General features: G+C 32.1%; 2 protein-coding genes and 1 pseudogene across 2 annotated transcripts; 2 read left to right on the top strand and 1 right to left on the bottom strand.

Annotated features, from left to right (window-relative positions):
• Positions 1–38: 38 nt before the first annotated feature.
• Positions 39–973, bottom strand: LOC122296339 (annotated as a pseudogene).
• A 1,597-nt stretch (positions 974–2,570) lies between these two features.
• Positions 2,571–5,852, top strand: LOC122297821 (thioredoxin Y1, chloroplastic-like). The gene is made up of 5 exons (XM_043108026.1): positions 2,571–2,884; positions 4,156–4,244; positions 4,592–4,769; positions 5,257–5,327; positions 5,491–5,852. Exons 1-4 carry the CDS (start codon positions 2,714–2,716, stop codon positions 5,320–5,322), a joined length of 504 nt encoding a protein of 167 aa, XP_042963960.1. The 5' UTR covers positions 2,571–2,713; the 3' UTR covers positions 5,323–5,327; positions 5,491–5,852.
• Positions 5,853–15,403: 9,551 nt separating this feature from the next.
• LOC122297348 lies at positions 15,404–16,758 on the top strand. The gene is made up of 2 exons (XM_043107389.1): positions 15,404–16,037; positions 16,339–16,758. Exons 1-2 carry the CDS (start codon positions 15,516–15,518, stop codon positions 16,522–16,524), a joined length of 708 nt encoding a protein of 235 aa, XP_042963323.1. The 5' UTR covers positions 15,404–15,515; the 3' UTR covers positions 16,525–16,758.
• Positions 16,759–16,988: the final 230 nt, after the last annotated feature.

Genomic DNA, 16,988 nt, shown 5'->3' with positions numbered 1-16,988 from the left:
TTTAGGTCTTGTAGATATAGTTGAAACATTTATTCAAGTCATTTTTTGAAAAGTTTGATCCCTCTACACCTTGATTCCATGTAATTGCTGGAACCAAATGGCGCAGCATAGACTCCACATTTGAAATACAGGTTCCCTGGCCCTTGATCTTTCACCACAAACTTCTTGACTCCATCTATAAAAACTGTAACTTTTCCCTTGTCCACCACATCGTGGATCACATTCACTCTGACCCACCTATGGTAGAGATCAGCAGCCACCAAGCTACACCGATAATACCTTATGTCTCCAAGCTTGTACATCCTTAGCTGCAGCGTCGTGGCTCCCATGGTTGCGCCATGAATCTGCATTATCGACACGCCAGAGGTTCCGCTCGGCACAAAAGTGTAGCCTTTGAATTTCCAAACTCATGATGAGTAGTCTTGTCTCTAGATCATATACAAACCCGGGAGAGTTGACAATATATTAACTAAAACTAATCCAACAGCTATTAGAAGCCAGTAATGCTACTCTTTATTCTATATTTTCTTATCATCAGTCACACATGATATGTCTGAAAACAACAATTTAGGATGAAACAGTTTGAAGTTCTGTCAGGTTCTGCAAATTATGCAGAATTAGAGATATACTTCTAATTGAAAATAGTGCATGCATGCACACAGAGAGAGAGAGAGAGAGAGAGAGAGAGAGAGAGAGAATTTACAGAGATGCGAATTTCAGTGCGTGGTCTGGTGGTGCTATCAGGCTTGAAAGGCTTGTCTTTGTTGTAGACCCAAAATCTATGAACACCATCTTTATAACTGTAACGATCCTCAAGTGGTATGTCATATGGTTTCTGAAGTTTAAAGTTGGCATCAGTTAGAGGCACAGGGGTGAATCCATCAGTAGGATCTGCAACACAAAGGTGGCCATTTTCCAAAAAGCTAACAAGAATTAGCACGACTAGAATGCTGCAGCAGACTGAAGTTTTCATTGCAATTAATGTAATATCCTGACTTTGCAACAGATATGGGGAGTTCTCTTCTGTAAGCAACTAATTATATATATATAAGACCAGACAGCAAGCGCATGGGGGTTTCCATTCAAAGACATGACTGCTTTCTTGTTGTTGTTCCTTGATTGTTGCCATAAAACAATTGAAAATATTGTTGAGACTATTCTTTTGACATGTCTAGACTTTTTAACTGTTGTACGAATGTTTTCTCAAAAGTTCAAAGGGGGATTTGGCCCCTGTTTTGTCGACCAATATGCAGCAGTTACTTGATATATATGCTTGCAGAACATGCTAAAAGACTGGTAAACATCCCAATTTGATTGCATTCCGTGCATGTTACTTACCTGGAGTGGTCTTCTGTCTTCTGTCATCTGTGGATTGTTTTTAAGGTTCATCTCTTGGTGATCGATCCTTCCCCACTACAAAAGAATTGCCTTTATAATTTACTTACTAAAAATGAAGATATTCATGAGCCTAACTCATCTTATAAAATCAGTTCAAATATAAAGATTGAGACTTTATCCACATGTAATGTGAGATTTATTCCTTAACACCTCATTCACGTGCATGCCAATATTTTTTCTAGTCTTTGTCACGGGATAAATAGTATGAACCCTCATTCATCCTGTGGCAGTCTCTGATACCATGAAAAAATTCATAAGCCTAACTCTTTTCACAAAACCGGTTCAAAAAGAGAGGTTTGCTCCAATCTTATAAACATACCCAAGACATTGTCCACAGACAATATGTGATTTATTCTTCAACAGAAAAGTACAAAATAAATAAATAAATTTATTAGCTTGAAAGAAAATAAGAGGATCTTAGAGGACTAACCTTCCTTGTGTCATCTATAGATCTAAAACATATTCATCGGGCCACAAAGAGCTATTAACATATAAGATTTATTCATTATTCATCTTAATCAATCTTGTTTCTCATTTTTATAACGAGATATATCTAATAATTTTTTTATCAAATATAAACTAAACTCTGTAAATATAAGGTTAATGTTTCAATATCAAGAAATTCTAGATGAAAGTCTTATATCACACACCTCTATCTAACCAATACGGAATTTTTCATTTTTGTCATTTTATCTTAATGTTTAAATATGTGTGTATTTAAATAGAAGAATAAAAATGACAAATCATGTTTAATTACCTAGATTTGTACAGTATAAGACTTTCTTGTAGAATTAACTCTTCTATTTTTAACTAAATTATATATATATATATATATATAAGTTTACAGGTAAAGTGTTAACAATGTAGATTTCAGAAAAAAGCTCCAAATTATATTTTATCTTTAAAAGAATTTTAGAAAAAAAAAGGAAAAGGAAAAGAAAAAAAAAAGAAAGTGGATTCGCAGCTTCCAAAGGCGCGTGGGATTAACAGTCTCCAGGATGACAGGAGACAGGGAGGTAGATAAGTAGAACCTACGGTCACCAAATCTAATCTTCTTCGCCGCCACGTGAGTGGAACTGTGGAAGTCAAAGCTTCGTCTATCCGCCCGTCCGATCTGAATACTAAATGCTGCCCCAGCCATCCAACGGCCACCAACTTACCTCTAAAGTTCTTTGCTTTCACCTCGCACTTGGATACCCGATTTGTTTTTTTCTCGGATTTCAATTTCCTCTCAAACAAACAGATATTTCCCATTCCTTTCGAGTCCGATAATCCCAACAGTAGCAAGTTTATCTCTTTTGCAGCTCTGCTTCTAATGGCGGTTTCGGTTTCGACGTCGACAATTCCTTCGTTGAATTCGGGGTGCTCTAATCGTTTTGCCGCTCCGTCTTCTTCGTCGTCTTCTCTGCAATTCCCTCTACGGGTTCCGCAAATTCGAATCGGAACCACGGGGCTGTGGTCTCCTTCACGCCCTCGAGTCCTTTTGGTAACGGTTTCGAATTTCATGGACCTTGTGCTCTGTTTGTTTGCCTAGAAAATTGGGAAGAATAAAAGAAAGTTTTTAAGTCTTTTTTTCTTTTTTATTTGGTTTTAAATTCGTGATCTTTAAAACTTATTTGGCTGCAATTTTGTATTTTTTCTTACCGTTATGATATTATTCTCGAGCTTAATATCCTCAGATGTTGCTACTCAAACATGTCACATTGGCTGCCCTATCGATGGAACATTGTAATGGTATAGAGAATCACCTATTTATTATTGTCATCATATAGTAGACCATACGCAATAGAAGAAACTAAGTTATGCTCCGAGGTCCTTAAAGAGTCATTTAGGATTGTTTTTCGTGGTTTTAAGAAACGCAAGCCAAATAACTGCACTAGTTCAAGATGATGTCTTCGGAAACAAAAAGAGCAATGTATGGCTGTATTTGGAAACAGGAGAGTAGACTGATACATCAGCGAGTTTCTTTCGTGCGGGAAACAAATGAGCGATAACAGGTTGATACTTTGTGATTGGAGATGTGATATCTGTATTTTAAGTGACGAGATATACCAATAATCTTGAGCTTTCTGTCTAGCAACTGGATCTTCATCGAATTATAATATCCATTTCCTTATTAATTCTCAATTTTCGGTTTGTAGGGAGCTCCGATTAACTTCTCTAAGTCACATAGCCAAAGGGTTGGGGGATCATTCAAGTAGTAATCAGTGGTCAAAAGTCAGGAATTAGGAGTTCTTCAATGTTTCATGACGTGGGTTCTGATATGAATTGGATGGCAGCATTATCTGTCTATGTTTCTCATTCTTTATGTGTATTATACCTAGAAAGGTTTCTGAAAAGATATTTAACCTTCGATTTGAACGCCCATTGGAAATTTGTGCATTTAGTACAATTCTTTATCACCTGAGTAAAATGGAATTCATATTTGTATGTAAGCTATGGCGTATCCATTATTTGGTGTCCCCTTTGATATGTTACAAGTGAAGGTTCTATTGAGGATGATGCCCTTTAGTTTTCCATTCTATCTCTCTCTCTCTCTTCTAATTTGAGTTCTGCTTTCTCTTCATACCTTTCAAAGAAATTTTATAAATATCAGTAAATTGGATGCAACAAAGTGATTATCGAATTTGACCGTATTGTGGCTATCTGGAGCTAAAAATTGGCTTTTCTTAAATATTTCTGTGCCATGACTTCTAAGTTTGAACTACTCTTCTGATATAATAATCTATATGTATGTCCTACAAACTTTTCCTGTAGGTCAAAGCCACCAAGCAAACATTCTCCTCCTTTGACGATTTGCTGGCTAATACTGATAAACCTGTATTGGTTGACTTCTATGCTACCTGGTGCGTTATCCCTGCTTTTGCATATTTTTCCCTTCTTTTGCTTTTCAAATTTTGGCAAAAAAGGCACATAGGCTGAGATGGTCTCTGGACATGTTGTTAACCCATCTTATCACCTGAAGTGATAAAGTGGAAAAATAGTTAACTTATTTCAGAAACTGTGTAGAATTTGGTTGCCTTGTGAATAAATCGATATTTCAAATGAATATGGTAATTTTTCACCCAATAGGCTACTGAGTGGAGTGAAGATCTAACTTCATGAATTCTTTATTTTGAGTAACCTTTAGGCTAGCAGCCGGAGGATATGAAATTAAAACTGAAGAGTGAGTAACCGAATCTCTGGTTTCCAGGTGCGGTCCTTGTCAATTCATGGCTCCCGTCCTCAATGAAGTCAGTGCTCGGTTGAAAGATAAGATCCAAGTGGTGAAAATAGACACCGAGAAGTACCCTAGCATCGCTGATAAGTACAGAATAGAAGCATTGCCTACTTTCATCATATTTAAGGACAGAGAACCATATGATCGCTTTGTGAGTTGAATTTTCATCTGTCTTGCTCTCATATCAAAGTTGAACTTTGAACATCTCTTGGATGCTTGTTTTTTAACTTATGAATTGCATTGAAGTATCTTCTTACACTTCTTCAAGATTCGATAGATCACACTGATGCCTGAAATTGTGTTAGCTTCGTTTACATGAGTTGTCTAATTATTTGCACTCTTTAATCTGGGTCAAAATATGACAGTAACTAGTTTCATTTTGAAATATTTTTGTGCAAGTGTGTAATTCCTTTTATTGATCCGATCTGGAAAAATTGAGGTCTGCTGCTTAGTGACCGTTCCATTCCTTTGTGCAGTCTTTGTTAAGTTCTTGAGAAATACCAATGTTCAGTACAAGTCACTGGTATAAAATAAATAGCACCATATAACTCAAACCATATAAAATAAATGTTTAGTAATCTGGGGCTACTAGTGGTATTCTGCTTTTGATCTAATAGTATTGGTTTAATCATTTTCAGGAGGGTGCTTTGACTGCAGATCAGCTCATCCAACGAATCGAAAATACTCTGAAAGTTAAGCAATAGATAAGGTAAGCCTCTTATTTTCCTCTTTTATGAAGTTTTCCTATATCTAGCTTGAATTCAAGTAGTGACACTGCGCAATTATCTTTTCTTTTGGTCTTCTTGCTTTTCTTCTGTGTTCTTTCTGTCACTCACACCCCCGCCCATCTTATTTTCTGTTCATTTTATCAGTTCAGCAGTGAAATCAAGCTTTTAGATTGGAAAACTGGATTTCATGAATGAAGATTACACAGGAGATTGCTCTACCTTTCTCTCAGCGCTGCCTTCACTTTTTTTTTTTTTTTTTTCTTTATAAACTGGTGTTGTACCCAAAAAAAAAAAGAAAATGGTTTCTTTCTGCCATGTTACCTTGGATTATGTTAATTAAGCCAAGCCAAACAAACTTTGGTGACAGATTGCTTGGACTTTTGTAGTTCTGCACAAAAATTGTCTCCATTGAAATTTTGACCAGGAAAAACCAAAACATCCTTTTTGTTGGCAGTGAACATTTATGTATCTTACATTCCAACATGGTTATGATCTCAGGGTCCTCACTATTAGGTCTTGGATGTGATAATTTTATATAATTGTAGATTGGTTGGTGTACGCTAATGAGTCCACCAAGCAGAGTTTGTTGGCTCAATGAAAATTCTTATCACCCAATTTGGAGAAAATCTTCTACTTTGTATCAATAGTTTACTTATGCCTGATTTATATTAACAAATCATCTTATATGATCTAATCATTACAACTTTTTCAAACACCCAAACAAAATACAAAAAAAAAAATTAAATTTTAAAACAAAAGTTATATTAAAAAATTATATTTAATAATATTTTATTCAAATTTTAACTTTTATACGATCTGTGTAACCATTATACAAATGATGCCTTAGTGGGTTCTTTTCAGCCAATTCTATCACGCAGTTTTAGAGATGCAGAGCATATGACTAGTAAAGACGGGCTTCAGCCTGTTCAATGCATTGGATTGGGCTTGTTTATTCTTTCAAGCTGCCAACCCAGCTTAGCAGCCTAACTAATTCAAAATATCTACTTCCTGACTTTGGAGTTCATGGGTGATAGAAGCAAACCTTTTCATAAGTTATTTCCTCCATGAACTAATCTAGGCTCTGTTTAGATGTTAAATTGAATTGAGATAAATTAAATTCTTTATAAATAGTAATGAATTGAGATAATTGAGTAAATTTTATAGGGTCTACTTAAGATAAGTTTAGATATGTATTTGAATGTTAAGATGAGTTTAGATGTATTTATGAGAAGTTGAAAAGGTTATGAGTTTCATGTATAAAGAGATATTGAGTTGAGATGAGTTTAGTGATTTAAGAGTTGAGTGTTTAGATGTTAGATTCAGTTTAAAATTAAATTAAACTTAAGTTCCAAACAAGGCCTAAGGCTTTTGTTCATAATATGTTATGGCCAAGTCCTTGCAATGAGTTTAACTCATTAAAAACTCAGTTAACTATGATAAACAATTTAGGATTTGAAATATGTTTAAAGTGATTTCCATCATAAGAATAGTGAAGAAATAAGTAAATCAAGATTCTCTAAATTCTTGGTCCAAATTTTAAGATCAAAAGTGAAAGAATGACAAACACACGAAGGAAGTTTTATTATATTTATTAAGTTTATAATATTGTTCAAGAAAAGCATACAAATCGAAACAAATATTGTAAGACTTTAATTATTTTATATATCTAATTCTCTATAACTTTATAAGATCTTAATTCCAAGATTATAATCAAACTCTTTAAAGCTCTTTTAAGATAGTTTTAAAGTCAAATCTCATAGTATTTCGAGAAAGAGAAATTTTATTTGCAGTCATCACTTAAGAATTGTATGTATAGACATTTTATTCAATAAAAAAAATATCATTTTAAGATTGATATTTTTATAATTTTAAAAATTTTTAAAGATAAAATTATTTAAACTTGTATTGCAGTATCTCTTTAGAGATTATATGTAATATTGTTCAAATTTATAATAATTAAATAAAATAAGATTATATGTAATATTGTTCAAATTTATAATAATTAAATAAAATAAGATGGATTGAAATATTCTCTCTTACTTTATAAGATCTTAATTCCGAGATTATAGTCAAACTCTTTAAAGCTCTTTTAAGTTAGTTTCAAAGTCAAATCTCATAATATTTCGAGAAAGAAATTTTATTTATAGTCTTGATTTAGAGACTGCATGTACAGACATTTTATTAAATAAAACAATGTATCATTTTAGGATGGATATTTTTATAATTTTAAAAAATTTTAAAAATAAAATTACTTAAACTTACATTGCAATTTCTATTTGGAGACTATACATAATATTATTTATATTTATAATAATTAGATAAAATAAGATAGATTGAAAGATTTTCTCGACCCAAACAATGCCTTTACGTCAGGATAGGCATCCTAGATGCATAAACGATGTCGACAATTCGAAACCCAACCGGTTCAATAATTCCATCGTGGTCACAATACCATGTTCCGACGTGGTCCAATGCCTCATCTGCTGGGGTGGCAAGACAAGAGACTAATTCAATGTCTGACGAGTAGATTACAAACAAACAGTAAAGACTAGTAGGTTACGTCAAAGGCCAATGAAAGCTCCTGAAGTTGCCAGCGTTGTAGCCACGTGGCTAATTAAGATAAAGTGGCCCCCAACCCCATCCGTCAATCTCTCTTCTTTGTTTGAAGTATTAATGAAGCAAACGTGGCCACACGATCGAACGTCATTGCAAATGGGACCCGTTGACCTAATCCACATCCATACTATCCTGACTCATTCATACAACTGTCGACATAGAAATTTGATTTTTTTTTTTATAATTATTTTATACAAAATTTAAATATTTAAAATAGAAAAAATAGACCCACAGAATAATTTTTATTGTATTTATATTTATTTAAAATAAATATTTTTGATATCATTAAATATTAATAAACATTATTATACGATTCAATTATTAAAGATTATTTGGATCCATATATATCATATATCACAAAATTCACAAAACTCTCATAAAAGTGCGTTTCTTTTTGCATGATCATATGCATCATCATAAAATTCACAACTCCATGGTCACGTTTCTTATTAAAAAAAATAAAAAAATAAAGTAATAATTTATACAAGTCTCAAATATATAATTCTCGCACTGTTTTTTTTTTTTTTTTGCCTTTAAAACAGTTGATTCCACCATGTTAAAGTATAATAAAGCAATGGGTGTGGTTTTAGGAATTAACCTCAATATTACTTTTTCTTATATAAAAGGGAACAAAATAAAGATTGGAATGGTGAGGGAGGGAATATTTGTGTTCTTCTTAATTTTTTTCCCTTTTACTTTTTAACCTTGTGGTTCTTTAATTCGAAATTAAAGTGGACGTACCTAACATTTTTGGTTTTTTGGGTCATACCAAATTTCTTTTCATGTTGGTATAAGAAATGGAAAATGTTAAATATACTTAAGAAAAACTTATAAAAAAATTATTTATAATCTACATTTCAGTTATTAATAGATTGAAAATCATGAAATTTAAAACTCAAAATTTGGATTTAAAAAAAAATTAACAAAATGAGTCATGTAAGTAAAACTGTAGGTATATGTAGCACTACTTATAAAGAATTATCAACTAAAATGTTGCGTACTTTGTTCACTGGGATTTGATCTGATCTGAGCCTCTTCTTTTGGTGTATAGAGAATCACAAATAATATATAATTGGAGATTTTTCTAGCAACTTTCTACTTGAATATAATACATGGTAAGAATTTTTTTTTTTAAATAGTAACTTAATTTGTCCATGATATTGATTCAATTTTTAAAATGCTTATAATTAGAGTAATGATGCATATAGTCCTAGGATACGTAAGTCTCTTGTACTCATTTTGAAAAAAGATCTAAGCAAAGAGTAATGTTACATATAGTCTTAGGATACGCAAGCCCTACGTATTCATTTTTTAAAAAAGTAAAATTTAATATTAAAAAAATAGTTTTTTACGTGAGTTTCATATTTACTTACTTTTTTATAAAATAAGTATACAAGACTTGCACACTCTAAAATTGTAAATATCATTTCTCTTATGGGAAATAAAAAAAATGCCATTCATTCCTTTGCATTTCTTTGATATTACCAATTTTTCATTCATCTTAACAATCATAATTGATCGAGAGTGCAAAATGTGATCAACATTTAATAATCAAGCTGTACAAAATGTGTCAATTTTATAAAATTTAATATACAAAATTCTCAACAATTTGAGGATGCAAAGTATATAATATAATTTTTTTTTTTTTTTCAAGAGAGACAGTTATTTTTTTTGGATAGATTCAGGAGAGACAATTGGAAGGTAGTTGGGCTGGTAAATGACAGGAAATATCTTGTCAAAAAAATAAATGGACGACATCTTAAAATTTTTTTTTTAAATGATTCGATAAAGAGATTTTATAAAAAAAAAATTTATAAAAAAAATTTACAAACTAATATAATTCGATATTATATATTAAATTATAAAATATTTTTTATATAAGAATATCACATTCATAAACTTATTTTAATATTCTTATTTTATTTTATTTTATTTTTTTAATAAATCTAACACTTTTCGTATCTAATTTCTTGTAATCCATAATATATATATATATATATATATATATATAAATATATGTTGCCCAGATGACTAACACAAGAGGGGGGATGAATTGAGTTGTATAAAAAAAATAACAATTATAAATCAAATATATAATATAAAATATAAACAAAATATAAAATAACAATAAATATAAAGAGTAAGGGTAAGAGAGAAGCAAACTCAGTATGTTAACGAGGTTCGGCCCCACTGCCTACGTCCTCGCCTCAAGCTACCTCTTGAGGATTCCCAAATTCACTATTCAACCTCCTTCAGGTGGAGATAGAAACCTATTACACCTTTGAACAATACCGCTACAAAGGATCCGTGTAGAACACCCTCTACACTTGCAATCACCTTACATGTGGTGATTCAACTATTCCCCGTGTAGAATACTTTCTACACACACAAGGGTTATACACACCCTTTTTCTGATACAAGAGCTGATAGTGGGTAGGTTATCAGAAAACACTCCTCAATGAGTGAAATAAGAACAATACAGCGCAAACTATATCTCTCAAAATGAACAAGGATTAAGGCTCAATGCTTAGAGAAGAGAGAATGAAAGTTTTGAATGAATGTTGTATGCTCTTGGTGTTGTAAATGTGAAGCTCTCAATTGATCTATTTATAGGCATATGAGACTTCATATTCAAATTTAAAAAGATTCACATGTCAAAGACAACATCATTCATTTTTCCAAAAAATTCAAATAAAAGGTTCTTCTTTTTCAATTGTCAAAGACAACATCATTCACTTTTTCAAAGAATTCAAATAAAAGGTTCTTCTTTTTCAATTGTCAAAGACAACATCATTCACTTTTTCAAAAAAATCAAACCTAATATTTTACTTTTGGCATATGACAAAATGAGCACACTTTCATTTTCAAAAAATTCAAACCTAATCTTTTACTTTTTGTATAAGTCTAAAAAAACATCAATCACTTTTGAAAATATTCAAATACAACATGCACATGTGAAAGATGACAATCAATCATCTTTAATATTTTCAAAGTTCAACCCTTTAATCAAGGCATGCACATGCAAAAGATGACAATCAATCATCTTTTAAAATTTTCAAATTTAATTTTCAAAAATATTCATGCACATGTGGAAAATGTATTTTAATGCTTTATGATAAAATATTAATTTTGAGCATTAATCCTAATTTCGAATTTTGAAGAGATTTACAACATTACTCTATAATTTTAATGTGAACTTGTTCCCTTCTTGCTCATGCTTGTTTCCTTGATGTGCTTGACTCCATTGTGTAGACAACTTGAGTTTGAGACTTCTTTATTCTTTAAATTTATTTGTTATCATCAAAATCTATGTGTAGATTTATAATCACATGAAACTTGAAATCTTGAGTTCAACAATATATATAGTGATAATTTTTTTATGTGGACATAAACGAAATATAGTCGGTATATAGGAAGGTGGTGTATCATGTGTCTCATGTTCACTCTCAGTACAGATTCATCATAACTATCCATACGTACGCGTACGTCGAGTGTTATGCGTGTGCGTGTAATGGCCTCAAAAATGTGTGAAATACAGACATGAGTACTTGACATTACGCGTACCTACATAAATGAGGTCTCTTCGTGTGCATCGCAAACAAAGCAAATCAAATTAAATGACATTACACGATCCATACGGCATTAATTAATTTGTATTTTATAAGATATCTAAATAGAAATATTGGATTCGAAACCTCCTATCCTCGTTGTATCAAAAAAAAAAAAAAAATTATGTCACGTCCTTTATTTTTGCATTTTAAATGTTAATTTTGGACAGATCATGTGATACTATCAGTCAATTAAATGACACTAACTGTAATCACCAAAAGTCGAACCATATATAAATGTATCACTTATGTAAAAATGGGATTAATGTTGTAAAGTGTATAACATAGGAGAAATAGTTCATTATTCTATTCTCAAGTTTCGGAATGTATAACAGTACCGTTCATATAACTTAAATGATAAGATTTAAATTTTAAAATTTATCTTTCAAATTAAATTATGTCATATAAGCACTTTAATACTAATTATATATATTATATCGTACACCAGCTTATAAATAAAATTTCTCTAGAAGAAATGATATTCCAAATTTCCATGGCATGTTGTAAAATGGGATCACGAGGTCTTTGACTCCCATAGACACCCTTAATGCATTTCATGTATACGAGTGATCATTAGATTATTGTATTAATTTTTATTTAATAAAAATTATTAGTTATAATAGTATAAAATGCAAATTATTAGTGTGAATTTAAAGGATAAAAGGTGGTAAATTCAATAATATATTACCTATTGAGACATAATCATATATTTTTCTTAACTTTGAGTCGATTACAAGTCTAATTCAATATCAAGAACGAGATACATGATTTTTTTATTAAACTATAATAAAGTGAAAATTATTATATAGTTTTTCTTTTTTATTTTTGAGTATTTTTTTGAAGGTGTGCGTGGAGAAAGAGAGACCATAAGATATATACAAATATATATATATATATATATATATTAAATGAATATTATCAAGTTTTGAGGGAAAGAAACAGTACACATGAGTATCAAGGCTGAATATACTCTTTGCCGACACAAAAACCCGTTCGATTGGGGCCACTCCACCGGCCATCATCTATTACCCATGAGCAATGAAACAACTTCAGCCTTAATTTTCTTGGTCCCCACCTGTTTTCTTTTCCCGGAAAATATGATGTTTGAATAGAATGTCCTTGATCGTTGAAGTGTCACATACAATAATAAATTATTGCGAGAAAAAAAGGTCATCAAGCACCAGCACTATAGTACAAATGCTCATGTAATTGAGCCGATCGACATCGATCCGTTATTCCGCGTTCTAAATCGTTATTTTTACTCCTACCGACGTACGCGCGTTTTTAGTGCATGTTCGAGGAATATTGATGGAGGGATTCATAACACGAGAAAAGTTAAGATGATTTCTGAACATTAGTAGTAAAATTGTTGAGTTAAGATAAAATGAGTAAAAATTTATATCTTTGGATTAAGAAATGAGACGAAATGGTTTTAATTTTTTGAATATTAATTAATAGATGTGGGTCTCATCAATTATTACATTGTATTTGTAACGATTTTATTTTATTTATAAATATATTTATAAATAATATACTCTCACATTTCAAAAATCTGCAAATTCAAAAATCTGCAAATCTACTCTCACGTTTTCTCCTGATCATGTTTTCTTTCTTCTGAAAAGGTGACCGTTTTGTGAAAACAAATTCAAACCAACTTTCAACATCTCTATTTGACTGTTTGGATGAGAGATGATTTCTCCATAGAGAGTGAGATAACCATCTATGTATACAAACGGCTTCTAAGATCATGTGTTTTCTATTATATGTTGAGATGATATGGGATAAAATAAAAAAGTTATAAATATAGTAAAATGGTTTACGAATAGTAATGAAATAATATGAATTAAAATATTTTATAAAGTTTTTAGAAACGAAAGAGAAAATTTTAAATAAAAATATTATAAAGATAAAATTTTAATAATATTTTTTTTACGTTTTGTCTAGAAGTTTAACAATTAGATAATAATTAAATAAAAAAGTTAAAAATTAAAAATTAAAAAATATTTTGTACTTGAGTGATGTTTAGATGTTTAGATGTTTAGATGAGATTAATTCTCAACTTCCAAACTAGCCTTAAAGAAAATAAATAAATAAAAAAAACATTGGAAAAACACCTGGAAAAAAAAAAAATTATGATCCCTTTTATGGATTTGAGGTTCTAGCTAGCTAGGCATTATTCTACCAAGAACATGAAACATCTTGTACTTCAATAATGAGGAAATTAAAGATAAAAATCTTAAACTTTTATATATTGAGGGTGTTTTTTAGTGGAAGAAAAAGACATAAAATCTTAAATTTGTGCGCCTTCTAAGTGCATTTTAAGAAGAAAACAGATCTATAAGAGAAACCTTAAAACAGAAAGCTTTAAAAAAAATATATCTTCTTGATCGAGTAAATTCTCTTGGTGGAATTTATATTATTTTTAATTTCTCAAAGTTCAATATATATATATATATATATTGCAGACTATATATAGTAAACTACATATGGTCAGCATCCTCAATTAAGTTTGAGAAAATACAATCACTTATCAAAAAATACAAGAAATAATATTTGCATTTTTAGGATCTACAAACACTGCACACTCTCTTTGAAAAAAGTGCATAATTCTAACTAGACCAACATAAAAAAATATATATATTTTTTAATAATAGACTCTATTTTTTTTAAAAAAATATACGAGACTTGGACACCGTAAACTTTATATAATTTACATTGCTACTCTACCATGTTTACGTAAATAGATTATTTTGGGATGCGATGCTCAGAGAGAGAGAGAGAGTAGGTGTGGAAGGCAAGAAGATGGTGGATGATGATCATGAGGCTGACACTTAACTACCAATTACGATCGAGCATTAATAGATAGAAACTAGAATACCAGTTTGCTAAGGCATATATGCATCAAAGTCCATGCATTCATGTGTAGCCTTGTCATCGATTTAATTTCATAGGAGATAGAGAGAGGTTTGCCATTGTCAATTACTTTCATGTGACTTGTAAGATTATATCGATTATGATCAAAAAAATCTATTTACATATATACTTATTTTTGAAGGCCAAGAGATCGATCATGTGATCAGATATTGATCATGTGATCAGATATTGCATGGGGATTATGTTAATCAGAATAGAAAAATTACATGAATATTAATCTTCCACCTCGAATGCATGCATGCATGCATATTAAATATATGTCATGATGTACTTCAACATCAATCGATGCCGAAGTTTATATATATATATATATATACACTCTTTTATCAAGCATGCATGTCGGTAACATGATCATGAGATGTGTCTGGCCAGAAAATTTAATCAGAACAACCATATATGCGTCGACATGAGACAAACAATCGCTTTATGTAAAACAACCCATGCATTCAGCATGAGATCGACAAGATGATGATCTTGTGCACTATTTCCCACGCCTCTTTCTATCGATATTCAGAAATTAATTAAGCAGTTTTTTGTAGATAAACGAATGAATTAAGCATGATTATTAATATTCATTCTCTATACCCAAAAAATTCAAGATAATTATCAAATAATATCTACTAAAAAAAATAGACGATAATTATTTTTATGATTATATTTAATAATTAGTGTGAGATTTTTTGCTTTGATAGAGAGGGAGAACACAAAAAAATAAAAAATAAAAAACATTATCCAAAAAATGGTGGACATAATAAAGGAGATCAAATAGAAGATCAGTGAACCCACAGCTCATCCTGACCGTCCATACCAACATTTTGCCACCCAAGAATCACGGTGAAGAAAAAGCAAACCAGTCTCTGGCATTTGGCCACCATTCCCCTATAAATAGCAACCCCACATACAACCTCTCCCACCACCCATCAAACACCTCTTCAATCTCTTCCTTTACTTCCCTTTCTGCACACTCGATTCAAAACACACACTCAAACACCACCACCAGATCATATCGATATGGCTGAAGAGAAACGCCACCATGGCCTCTTCCACCGCCACAAGGATGATGAAGAGAAGCCCGTTGATAATGTCTACTCCGAGACTGGTAATTACTCCACTGATGGCCCTGGTGGCTATAACCGTCCTGGGAAAACTGATTACTCCGGTTCTGACACCACTGATTACTCCGGTTCTGACCGTCCCGGTGGGTACTCCGACACCACTGCTTACTCCGGTTCTGACCGCCCTGGTGGGTTCTCTGAGACCACTGCTTATTCTGGTGATCGCCCGGGTGGCTTCAACGAGACCAATGCTTACTCCGGCGATCGCCCAAGTGGCTACAGCGAGACTACTGCTTACAACGATTCTGATCGCCCTGGTGGGTACAAGAACACCACTGACTATCCCGATTCTGATCGTCCAGCTGGGTACAAGGACACCAACGAGGAAGGCGTTGACTACGACAAGGAAAAGAAGCACCACAAGCATCTCGAGGAGCTTGGCGGGCTCGGTGCTGCCGCCGCTGGTGCTTATGCTTTGGTAAGTATATATTTATCTACTTCTGCTTTTACCATGCAGCATCTCGTTCTTTTTATAAATCACGTTCTATATATTTTGCTTATATTATGGAGCTAAATTGAAAATATAGATGCACGATCACCCGCAAACAACATCCATGGATCCAAACCTTTTTCACTTGTCATGGGTAGAAAGTTAAAAGAAGTTCTTTGTTTTATTGAAAAACGGGAATATTTTTTAAGTTTTTACATCTAATTTGTTGTGGTTAAAGCTTGAGAATCTTGACCAACTTCCCTTGGTTTTTGCTCTTTTTTAACATCAGTATGAGAAGCATGAGTCAAAGAAAGACCCAGAGAATGCACGCAGGCATAAGATAGAAGAGGAGGTTGCAGCAGTGGCTGCAGTTGGAGCTGGTGGATTTGCCTTCCACGAGCACCATGAGAAGAAGGAGGCAAATGAAGAGGAGGAAGAAGCTCAAGGAAAGAAGAAGCACCACCTTTTTGGTTGAAAAATAAGAAAGGATCGGCCTTTATGACCTGTTCCGAGTGTATTCATGAACTATGCGTTTTTCATTATTTTGTCTTGTGTTTAATTAGATATGCCAACCAGTACTATCTATCAAGTAAAAAAAAAGGGGATATGGCACCAGTGAACAACTACCCTAAATAATACCTGTGTGAGAGAGGCAACTGAATCTGTGAATGCTTCCTTGGTTGGTATATGTACGTTTCCTTTTCATGAATTGTGTGGGTGTCATCTGTTTTTTTTTTTTGGGGTAAGTGGCCGGTTTCGTCTGGTTTTCATATTATCTAATTAATGTTAATAATGACATGTTTATTATCTAAAGAACTTGTCTGATCTGTTATTATTTTCATTATTTTCTTTTTCCAGATCATGAACATGAAAACTGTGACAATAATAATGATATATCTTTGTACGATAGATTTATAGAAAGATATATATCATTATTGA

The sequence above is a fragment of the Carya illinoinensis genome, chromosome 15 (genome assembly GCF_018687715.1).
Source record: "Carya illinoinensis cultivar Pawnee chromosome 15, C.illinoinensisPawnee_v1, whole genome shotgun sequence".
Lineage (NCBI taxonomy): Eukaryota > Viridiplantae > Streptophyta > Magnoliopsida > Fagales > Juglandaceae > Carya > Carya illinoinensis.
This window is presented reverse-complemented; position numbering and strand designations above follow the sequence as displayed.

Coding starts and splice junctions, on each gene's coding strand:
- LOC122297348 (XM_043107389.1), top strand. CDS start 15,516: ATGGCTGAAGAGAAACGCCACCATGGCCTCTTCCACCGCCACAAGGAT. Junction 16,038..16,338: donor CCGCTGGTGCTTATGCTTTG/GTAAGTATATAT, acceptor TTTTAACATCAG/TATGAGAAGCATGAGTCAAA.
- LOC122297821 (XM_043108026.1), top strand. CDS start 2,714: ATGGCGGTTTCGGTTTCGACGTCGACAATTCCTTCGTTGAATTCGGGG. Junction 2,885..4,155: donor CACGCCCTCGAGTCCTTTTG/GTAACGGTTTCG, acceptor CTTTTCCTGTAG/GTCAAAGCCACCAAGCAAAC. Junction 4,245..4,591: donor GTTGACTTCTATGCTACCTG/GTGCGTTATCCC, acceptor TCTGGTTTCCAG/GTGCGGTCCTTGTCAATTCA.